This window comes from Sinocyclocheilus rhinocerous, unplaced genomic scaffold (genome assembly GCF_001515625.1).
Source record: "Sinocyclocheilus rhinocerous isolate Xijiao unplaced genomic scaffold, SAMN03320098_v1.1 scaffold159, whole genome shotgun sequence".
NCBI lineage: Eukaryota > Metazoa > Chordata > Actinopteri > Cypriniformes > Cyprinidae > Sinocyclocheilus > Sinocyclocheilus rhinocerous.
The window spans coordinates 291589-303576 of record NW_015666558.1 but is presented as its reverse complement, the minus strand read 5'-3'; the positions used below and the strand labels follow the sequence as shown (position 1 = coordinate 303576).

At 33.4% G+C, this 11988-nt stretch overlaps 1 protein-coding gene across 1 annotated transcript in view; it reads right to left on the bottom strand.

Moving 5' to 3' along the window:
• pald1a (phosphatase domain containing paladin 1a) overlaps positions 1-11988 on the bottom strand; it is a 70415-nt gene that overhangs the window by 10188 nt on the left and 48239 nt on the right. Inside the window, exon 18 of the mRNA XM_016544175.1 lies at positions 11127-11267. Within this exon, the coding sequence (XP_016399661.1) occupies positions 11127-11267 (141 nt within the window). The remainder of the gene's footprint in view (positions 1-11126; positions 11268-11988) is intronic.

Genomic DNA, 11988 nt, shown 5'->3' with positions numbered 1-11988 from the left:
TTTTTTCTCACAATTATAAATTTATATTTCACAATTTGGACTTTTTTTCTCAGAGTTATGAATTTATAACTTGCAGTTCTAACTTTTTTCTCAGAATTTCACATTTATATCTTGCAATTCTGACATTTGTTCTCAAAATTATGAATTTATATCTTGCAGTTCTGACTTTCTCAGAATTATGAATTTATATCTTTCAATTCTGATATTTTTTTCCCCTCAAAATTATGAATTTATATATTTCAGTTCAGATTTTTTCTCAGCACTATGAATTTATATCTTGCCATTCATACTTGTTTCTCAGAATTAAAAATATATCTTGCAGTTCTTAATTTTTTTTCTCAGAATTATGATTTTATATCTCACAATTCAGACTTTTTTCTCACAATTATAAATTTATATTTCACAATTTGGACTTTTTTTCTCAGAGTTATGAATTTATAACTTGCAGTTCTAACTTTTTTCTCAGAATTTCACATTTATATCTTGCAATTCTGACATTTGTTCTCAAAATTATAAATGTATATCTTGCAGTTCTGACTTTTTCTCAGAATTATGAATTTATATATTTCAATTCTGATTTTTTTCTCTCAAAATTATGAATTTATATATTTCAGTTCAGATTTTTTCTCAGCACTATGAATTTATATCTTGCCATTCATACTTGTTTCTCAGAATTAAAAATATATCTTGCAGTTCTTAATTTTTTCTCAGAATTATGATTTTATATCTCACAATTTGGACTTTTTTTCTCAGAGTTATGAATTTATAACTTGCAGTTCTGACTTTTTTCTCAGAATTTCAAATTTATATCTTGCAATTCTGACATTTGTTCTCAAAATTATGAATTTATATCTTGCAGTTCTGACTTTCTCAGAATTATGAATTTATATCTTTCAATTCTGATATTTTTTTCCCCTCAAAATTATGAATTTATATATTTCAGTTCAGATTTTTTCTCAGCACTATGAATTTATATCTTGCCATTCATACTTGTTTATTTGTGTGGAAACTGTGATATATTTGATTTTTCAGGATTCATTGATGAATAGTATAGAAGCCTGTTTCTGCCACAGAATAAAATAAAAAAGGCAATTGTGACTTTTTATATAACAATTCTGAGTTTTTTTGGTCTGAATTATGAATTTATATTTCACAATACTGACTTTTTTTCTTTGAATTGAGTTCATATCTTGCCATTCGGATTTTTTTCCTCATAATTATACATTTATAACTCACAATTCAGACTTTTTTCTCAGAATTATGAATTTATATCTCACAATTTGGACTTTTTTTCTCAGCATTATGAATTTATATCTTGCCATTCATACTTGTTTCTCAGAATTAAAAATATATCTTGCAGTTCTTAATTTTTTCTCAGAATTATGATTTTATATCTCACAATTTGGACTTTTTTCTCAGAGTTATGAATTTATAACTTGCAGTTCTGACTTTTTTCTCAAAATTATAAATGTATATCTTGCAGTTCAGATTTTTTTCTCAGAATTATGATTTTATATCTCACAATTTGGACTTTTTTTCTCAGAGTTATGAATTTATAACTTGCAGTTCTAACTTTTTTCTCAGAATTTCACATTTATATCTTGCAATTCTGACATTTGTTCTCAAAATTATAAATGTATATCTTGCAGTTCTGACTTTTTCTCAGAATTATGAATTTATATATTTCAATTCTGATTTTTTTCTCTCAAAATTATGAATTTATATATTTCAGTTCAGATTTTTTTCTCAGAATTATGAATTTATATCTTGCAATCCTGATTTTTTTTCTAAATTATTAATTTTTATCTTGCAGTTCTGACTTTTTTCTCACAATTCTGACTTGAAAAAAATTGTAAAAACTTTTTATCTGACATTGACTTTTTTTCCCGCTTTTGCCAGTCCTGCAATTCTGTCGCATTACCTTTTTTTCTTTTTTTTTTCTCTTCCTGTGGCAGAAACAAGCTCCTATAGAAAACAAAGTTCAAAAGAACATTTATTTGAAACGGAAATCTCTTGTGACATTATAAATGACTTTCATCGTCACTTTTGATCACTTTCTGAATAGAATTATGCGATGCTGAACTCTAAGTGCTCTCCAAGTGCTCGTCTGTTCATCTGAGGACTGTAATGATTCCCAGCATGCAGCTTTTGAGTCTGAACAATGAGACGGAGGCTGTAATGTGGAAACAGTGCGTGTGTGTGATGTGGAAAGGGCCTTTTTATTGATGCTCAGAGACGTGCTCGCATTAAAAAGTCGAAAAGCAGCACACAAACCAGCAAGACGGGCCTGATGCGACGCGCCTCTAGCGTGAAAGGTGTTATTAGTCGCAATGATTGCTGGTGAAAGGTCTAAACAAACAAACCTTTATTTGGCCGCAGGGCTCGTTTGGAGTTAGTGAGATGGATTTCTCTAAGAAAACAATCAGTAAACACCTCACACATGTGCTTGGGCTGTGTGTTCGATAACAGACGCACAAGCGGATTGTTTCTGGAGAGACTCGGACATGTGCTGCCAATTACAGCACCGTCGAGGGTCCCGATGCAATGAAGCCTCTATTGTCGCCTGCTATTGAAGACGCCTGATTCAAGCATCATGTTAAAGAGCAAACAAAGCAGAGAGAACGTTAGCATCAACTCCTGATGAACCTCCTGACACCTTTAATTTGCTGACAGAGCAAAACTCAGAGCAAAAAGACCATCCATATGAAGCTTTACAGACAAAGTATGGACTTCTGACGTAAAGAGAAATGGATTTGATGATAAAGTACAATGCAAAAATCAATTTTACTTGTTTTTTGTATTTAAAAGTCCTTAAATCAACAAATGTACTCAAGAAGCAACACTGCATGAGATACTAAGGCTTGTTTTCAAAGACCATTTCTTTAATACCAGTGTATTTAGTCTTACTGCACTTGCAAATTTTGCTCATACTTAAAATAAAAGAACAAACATGCAATTAAAATACAGAATGCTATACTTAAAAGTGTATTGCATGAATTATATTCATTCAATACACCCACCATCTAGGAATCTAGGAATTTATTTATTTATTTTCACGGAGTTTGTTGCAGTACATTCTGGTATTGGTTTCTCTGCGATGGATACATGTGATGTCAAAATGAAATATCTTCGATGGCATTTTACATTTGATACAAGCATTAATAAGGTCATGTTGAAATGCTCTCGGCTGATCAGTGATTTCGAGTGGGATCTTCAGCACTGAAGCTGAAGCGTGTGCGGGCCGCTCTCTTTAAATCAACGGGCCCAAGCGCTCTGAACACCAGCCAAACGCCAGCAAATCACTATCATATGTCAGCTGTTTGGCCCCTCGCTCTTTCCGTAGAGCAGCCTGAATGTGTGTGTGTGTGTGAGTTCCTAATGACTTTAGCAGACTCCAGAGCACCTCCACTCCCATTTTCCAGCCACAAATACAAACGTGACGCAAACAGACAGCCAGAAACCATTGAGAGAGAGAGACAGCTACAGCACACAATCAGCGCTCTGTGACCGACTAATGGCTCACACACACACACTCACACGCTCACTCTCACTCACTCACACATACACTCTCACACACTCACACACACACACTCACACACACTCTCACACACACTCTCACACACCCTCACCCTCACCCTCACACTCACACTCACACACACCATCTCCTCTGTTTTCTGTCGTGCTTTCATCAGTGACTCTGCATGATGCCCATAAATATTAAATCATACTTCAGGATTTCAGTCCAAACAAAACAGACAGAGCAAATAATTTCCATTCAGACTTCTATGATGACATTTACGTAGTAAAGCCAAGCAAACTCAGCGTGTTTACTCTATTTTCAGCAACTTTCAAATTCAATGATGGAATATTACACTAGTTTCCACCAAATAATAATAATAATGATAAAAAACAATAAAGCAATTCATCTAGTTTCCACCAAATAATAATAATCAACAATAAAGCAATTCATAATATAATTGATTTGTAATTATATTTCTTTAAATAATAAAAATAATATCTATAAATCATTTAATGTTTCTGAAAGAAATCTCTTCTGCTCATGATCTTTACACTGAATTCAATGATGAACTGCCTTTAACTGAAAATTGAGTGTTTACTATTGTCATTTTGCATTATTGACACAATATTTTCCTAATTAATGCTGTACAGTTGCTTTGACACAATCTGTATTGTTAAAAGCGCTATATAAATAAAGGTGACTTGTCTTGACCAAGGCTACATTTATTTGATTAAAAATACAGTAAAAATCTGTAAAATTGTGAAATATTATTATAATTTAAAATAACCGTTCTCTATGTGAATATCTGTTAAACTGTAATGTATTTCTGTGATGCGCAGCTGTATTTTCAGCATCATTACTCCAGTCTTCAGTGTCACATGATCTTCAGAAAGCATTCTAATATGCTGATTTGCTGCTCAAGAAACATTTCTGATTATTAGCAATGTTGAAAACAGTTGTGCTGCACAATATTTTTGTGGAAACTGTGATACATTTTATTTGATGAACAAAGTTCAAAAGAACAGCATTCATTCTGCTCAATTTAATGCGTCCTTGATCAATAATCAAGTATTAATAAAAATAAAAAAAATCGTAATGACTCCCAAGTTTTGAACAGAGTTCTCTGCCATCCTCCCATCATCGACTTCACACATCATATTCAATAATAAAGATCAACATACGAGAGCTTCCAGCAATCAATAGCGATTAAAGCGAGCCGTGTGTGTTGATCTGTGTGAAGAACAACGGCTGTGTGTGAGAAGTTAATTAAATTTGTAATTAGCACTGACAGGAAGAGCCAATCGACTGATTCTGAGAAACACACTCGTCAATTAAAAAGCCATTTTCATCTTCACTCATCTGTCTCACTTTTTACAGGGCCTTGTGTGCTGAAAAAATAAGTTTCAACAACAATAATAAAAAATATTTCTAGTAATAGTTCATCAGATAATTAATAATAATGTATTATTATTATTATTGTTGTTAATTTCAATTAAATTATTAGAATATAATAAAATGTAATAACATAAAATTATATTTTTATTATTACATTTTTATCATAAATTATTACCATCATTTAACATCATTATATTTATTATTATTATTAAGAAGAAGAAGATGAAAGGAGGAAGAAAAATAATGTAAAAAATTATTTGAATTATGCACGTCTGAATATGTGGCATAAAATCATTACATTCACAACTTCTGAAGATGCAAATCATATTAATTCATTTTTTTCTATCACTACCACAAATTAACTTAAGGAAAATTTTAAATAAAATCAGTTTACTATTTCAAAAGATGCTTAAAATGTGAATATTATCAAGTTAATAATTAAATTAAAATTATCATTTGTAAATTAAATTACAAATTGTTATTTAAATAGTGCCTTTCTACCTGTTTTACAAAATGAAGAAGAAGAAAAAAACGAACCTAGAAATAGGAACAGTTAATGGATTTGAGTCTGATACAGTGTTGTTTAAATAATATTTATAATATTAACATTAATATTTTTTATATACTATTATAGCATTTATTCACATTTTTTATTTGAATAGCTTATATTTTTATATTTTCAATTTTTACTTGAATTTTAATTTTAGTAACTAATTTCTATTCTTATTTTTTTCTATTTAGCTTTAATTAATTTTTATTTCAGTTTTAGCGTTAGTAATTTTAGTACTTTGACTTAAACTTAAAGTTGTTCATTTAAATATATATATATACTTTTTTTTTTTTTTCTTCAGCCATGGTTATTTTAGTTAACTAAAAATAAAATAAACATACTTTAGGTCAAATAAATTAAAATATTAAAAAATTATATTTCCATTTAGTTTAACTTGATGTACTAAAATAACCAAAACAAAAACTGAAATAAATATTTAAAACTATACACTGAGCAATGTAGCCAATCACAGACATATCTGTTGATCTCTTCAAAGCAGTGGCCAATCAGAAGCGTTAGAGTTTTCAGAATTCACTCACCGCTGAAAGCGCCGGAGTTTTGCACGCTTGTGAATCATCTCATAAGTGCAGACGTGATGTAAATAAGAGATTCGTTGTGTAGTTTAAAGAGCTTCATCGATTATAACCGAACTTTGTGAGATCGCAATGAACTAAGATGATAATAAAGGGAGCGTGCATTGCTTGCTTTCAAGGCTATAATCCATTCAGAATTTGTATGAAACTTTCGTTTTTCGGACACATACATGCTGTAACGTTTCGGGAATGACATCTGCATATTTATGCTGGATTCATTCTCGAAATATCAGTGATTGACACAGTGATAACCAAAGCAATGGACAGGACAAAAATGCCTTTGAAAAAGGTTCAGAAATGAATGGTATGCAATTTAAGACAGAATAGTCCCACAACTGATCGTTTACTTCTTCCTCACGTGTCTCACCTTTAGTAGCAACGATTCAAAACGAACACATTTGAATTGATACGCGAAAAATACACAGAAAACTGAAACGAACATCAGAAAAGCATGCACATTTCTGGTTAAAAAAAGAAAGGCCACTTAAATCGGGAAGCATCACAATTCAAATCAGCAACAAGAGTCAAAGCTCCACAGTTTAGTAAACGCAGGCAACCTCTAAGTTATTCTTGATTAATTCTATTCTGCTTTGATGCGTGGTAGAGCATTTTTGATGCATACTGTACTTCCAATGACTGTACTTTTTTCTCCCCCCCCCCCCCGACTCAAGAGTCAAATGTCGCCCATGCATATGCATATACATATATTTACTCTTAATTATATGTATATATCATTTTTGACAAAAAAGACTTCGTAGTACTCACAATGAAATTACTCACGTAGTAATCAGATACGAGTGTTTCAGTGTACATCAGATGATCAGAAGTCAAATATGTTTGGATTTAGTCCTAAAAATATTGTTAGATTTCTAGGATTCAGTGTTTTTATGATCTTCTAGTGCTTACAGCGCTTTTAAAATCTCATCTACTGTATGAGGGTTTCCAAATCGTCCATTAAATTTCCATGCCTTTTCCAGAACTGAGCATACACATTTATATCACTGCTACAGAAATGTCTTGTAATTTATGTATGGAGATTAACCATGGCTTCTAAATTCCAAAAATAACTCTTTTTAATTGCACGCTCAGGTTTTGGCATTTTAGCTCTCTACACACATGCAACAAGATTCAAAGCGTGTCAGATATCAGCGCAAAGCAAAACCGAGCTGTTCACAGCTTTAATCTGCGCTCAGACGGACGGCTCGAATTGTTCTGGCCGAATGATTTTGGCTGCCGTCCCTCCACACGCACACGTTTTCCGTCAGGATCTTTTTGTGCGGTGGTCTCTCCTAAATTCCCGCCGTCTGGATCGCCTCCATCCCTCTCTCTCGTGACGTCGCTACTCTCTACATTCTCTTCCTTCTGCAAATATTTTTCCACACCGCCTTCCAAACCATGAGGGCCTTTCTTTAGGTACTGATTTACATTTCCTCCACTTTTACTGGAATATTTCATTGGGTTTTTCGGCTTCGACTCACTATATGATTTGGCTGCAGCGTCGGATGGGAACCTGAAACCAGAATCAGTCTGACTAGAGCAATATGCGCAGAACAAAACAGTCTTTCGATTAAAATAAATAGTGCAAAGGAAGCACTTTCAGATAATCCATCAGACGCGTGTTGTACAGACAGAAGTGATATGAACTAAAATTATGAGGCTTGTGTGTATCAAAGCTGTCTGAAAGTTTGCATTGTAATCAAACAAACCGCACAAGAACTGAAGCTAATGTCAATGGTCCAGAGTGGGATGCGGTTGCCATGGAAACAGTGTGATGCAAAACGTGATCAGATGATCAACGGCAGCCAGAAAACAAGGCAAAAACAGTGCCAAATGCAAACAAACATATTTAGAAACAGATGAATACCTTCACGTATTGACAAATGAATATTAAACCCATAAACTCATGAAGCCAGGCCTAACTACCTTTTTTGACCAAAAACTGTCCAGTGATTGACATATAAAGCAACCAGTGACAGTTTGATTGTATTTATGTGCAATTTAGGGGCGGGTTCTGGAAAAAGTTGAATTATTAATTAATTATTACAGAAAATAATCAAACATTTGATTCAATTCAGCACAGCATGAAAACACTATAAAAGATTTCCTAGGTCCAAAAAAAGTATTTCTAAGTTTTCTAAGTAAGTATTTCTAATCAGCACAGCATGAAAACACTATAAAAGATTTCCTAGGTCCAAAAAAAGTATTTCTAAGTTTGTCCTGATTAAAAGGTGTTGTCTCATGATGTTAAAGTCATGATGAAACAGAAGACAGGTCTTTTCATCCATATTATGATATAGTATATCTGAGTGTAATGGATTATGAAAATGAAATTTGATTAAGCATTACAAAGTCAAAAAAAATGACAACAAAAGATACATATGCATGCATAAAGATCTTCACAATAAGATCTGTAACAAACATTTAGAAAATAGATTTTCATTTCATGACGGCTTTAAAAAAAATACTGCAGACCAATAACAGTTTTACAGACAAGAGCGTGCCAAAATATTGACATTTCTATGGTTTGATATCACAATAATAGAAAAGGTGAAAAATGCCTGTCGATATTCAAATCAGAATTTCGGATCATTTAGCACAGATTATTTCACAGATATACAATATTATCCGGAAAATAAGTCACACCGGGCCAAAATTGCATTGTTGAGAGGAAAAAAAAAATTAAGTTGCATTGGCATATAAGATGCATTTTATTATTCAATTCAGAAATAATGTAAAATACCAGTAAATAAAATAAAATGTTTACAAACTTTATAAACATGTGTTTTAGTTCCTCTCGCTGCAGAGCAAATGCAGTATTTAGAACAGAATTAGAAAGATAAATGTTAAGTATAAAACAGACATTATAAACAATATTTATTATAAACTAATTTATTTAAAGCAAAGTGTGTTGAAAATGCTTTATACAAATAATCTTAGGCTCAAGTAAACTCGCTCACTCAGCACAAATCCACGTGTTGTGTGCACAACATTAATTGCACTATATAAATCGCTATAAAAGTTTAGCACATATAAGATGATTAAAAAATTATAGTTATATAAATATAAGTATTTATATAGTTATATTCCGGAAAATATGGTAATTCATAACAGAAGCATATGCTTAAAGGGACAGTTCACCCAAAAATGTATCATTTACTGTCATCATTTACTCGCCTTTAAGTTTCAAACCTGTATGAATTTCTTCTTAAGGTATTTTGAAGAATGTTAGGCCAACCAAACAGCTGACGGTAGCCATTGACTTCCATAGTATTTTTTTTAACCTACTATGGAAGTCAATATCTGCCAGCAACTGGTCTGGGCTGCGTTTCCCAAAAGCGTTGTAATGAAACCAATGGAGCTACGATCAACTTAGGCTTACGATGCTTTTGGGAAACGCAGCCCTGGTCACTAACATTCTTCAAAACATCGTCTTTTATGCTCCACACATGTAAGAAGCTCAAACAGCTCGAGGATGAGCAAATGATGACAGAATTGTAATTTTTAGGTGAACTGTCCCTTTAAGGGTCTCAAACAAGTCAATCTCTCTCAGAGACGCTTCCAGCATCACACAGTCATTTGTACACAAAAACATCCTGTGATCATTTCAATTACAAATCGCTCTCCGTCAGCAGCGCTTATCTAAAGCAACAAAGAGACAAGAAACAGAAGAATCAGTGTTCGCTTTCCACACGGGAAAAACTAATCTGAGACGGGCTCCAGTACTGTAATGACTGAACGCGGAGGGAAAAAACAGCGGCTCGGGACAATGTGATCCATTGAGAGCGGCTCTCGCTGCACAAACCCGCCCCTCTGAGCTTTACATAAGAGCGACACTGACACCCGGGACCGTCCTGACCCACAAACACCCCTCGCTCACGGCACAGCGTCTGTCAGTCGTTAGGCTTTCACAGCCCACTGCAGATCTTAATGCACGAGGAAACGTCAAACAAACACTAGAGGGTTTTCCCAGAATCCTTCTGATGAAATCAAGGAGACTCTTGACATTTGTGCTGCTTGTATGAATAGAGGCTGAAGTTGATTAGCGTCTGATTATGGAGTAGTTGTGGAAATCTAACGAGGTAATGTGCTGCCATCTACTGGACACTCAGAGACGACACAAGAATACAGATGTAGATAAAACACAAAGCTGCCAAACAAATCATTGAAAATGAGGTGATTTAAAACACTAGTGAAGGAGGAACATGTTTGATGAGCACCTCATCATGCTTCTCCTTTACTGCTTCAATGCATAAAATAAAATAAAATAAAATAAAATAAGATAAAAAAAATTTTTTTTAAATTATAATAAAAAAAATAAACAAAATAAAAATAAAATAAAATGAATAAATTATAAAAACATGGAGCATGTTTAGAATAAAATAAAATTAAGCAATGTTTTCTTTTCATTTAAATAAATAAATATGCATATTTAGAATAAAATAAATGTAGTATTTTGTTTTATTGTATTTAAAATAAAATAAAACTTAAATAAATAAATTAGAAAATAAATAGTAGAAAATAAAAAATGTAATGTACAATATATATTAAGAATAAAATAAAGTATTGTTTTATTTTAAATAAATCAATAAGTATTAGAAAATAAATAATAGAACATACAAAATAAAAGAGCATATACTTAGAATAAAATAAAATTTTATTAAAAAAGTATTTTGTCATATGTGAAACAATTATTAATGAATAAATATTACATTATATATTTATATAACAATATTATTTAAAATTAAAAAGATTTAAGATTAAATGCATATTTATTAGAAAATTAGTAATAGAAAAAAGTAAATAAAAAAATCTTAAAACAAACTCATAAAACTCTGAATATGTAAAATGATTTGATGTCATGAACCTCTCAAACATACAGCAACTATTTCTTAGACTCCTCTGCAGTCACAGTATCAAGCCAGTAAACACAATTGTAAACCAGCAATCAGACTGAAGCAGTTTGTTTTAAAAAGCTCTTGGTGTTTTGTGCAGCATATGCATCAGACAGACTGAAGTGACACACAAGGACACAATCTATCAGTGCATGAGATGACAGAGCGCCCTCTACCTGTCTGTAGGAGCAGATGATGATTTCCCGCAGGTGATAGTGCAGCGGCGTCATGGTCTCGCTGACCGAGTCTAACGCCAGATCAACCTCCCGCTTCATCCGGTGACCGTCAGGAAGCAAGCGGACCAACTTCATCACCACCTACAACACACACAACATAGTGTAAACACATATACACGTGTTATTAATGTAGCAAAACAACTGGTGTTCCACGAGCGCTAGGGTTGGGAACCGAACTCGGTACTTTTAAGGGTACCGACCGAATTGTGTCGGTACTACAGAGTACCGATTCACGTTAAATCAATCGGTGCCAAATTTCGGTAGCTGAGAACGCATCTGGGCGCATACGCTACAGAGAGAGAAAGAGAGAGACCCTGTGATGTGATGTCACCCCTGCAATGATGTCCCCCGTGCAACTCTTCAAACACACAGGGCAAGCCGAAAAGTTGTGAAGTGTGGTTACATTTCTAGGGCCATATGGTTTCTGCGAAAACACGGACGAGATCGCGGAGTCCATTCATAAAAACGCAATTTACTCTATAGCCCGGAATGGCATGGAATTCGTCAATTTTGGACAAATAAATCAAAAGTAGGTTTGCCACTTAATTCGAATCGCGATATGAACTAGTGTCTGTGAATATTAAAATGCAAAAAGACGGTTTAAATATGAATCCTGCATGTTCCGCTTGCCTCTGTATGTATGAATGGCGGAAACGCGGTTTTGTTTACTACACAAATACTGAAGCACGCGTGACGCTCGCGGTGATTTCCGGCCTCTGCGTCTCACTATATGACGGCATGAACACAAAAACGTAATCTCCAGAGCTGCTGTGAGAGTCACTTCGCAAGAATTTTACCGTTT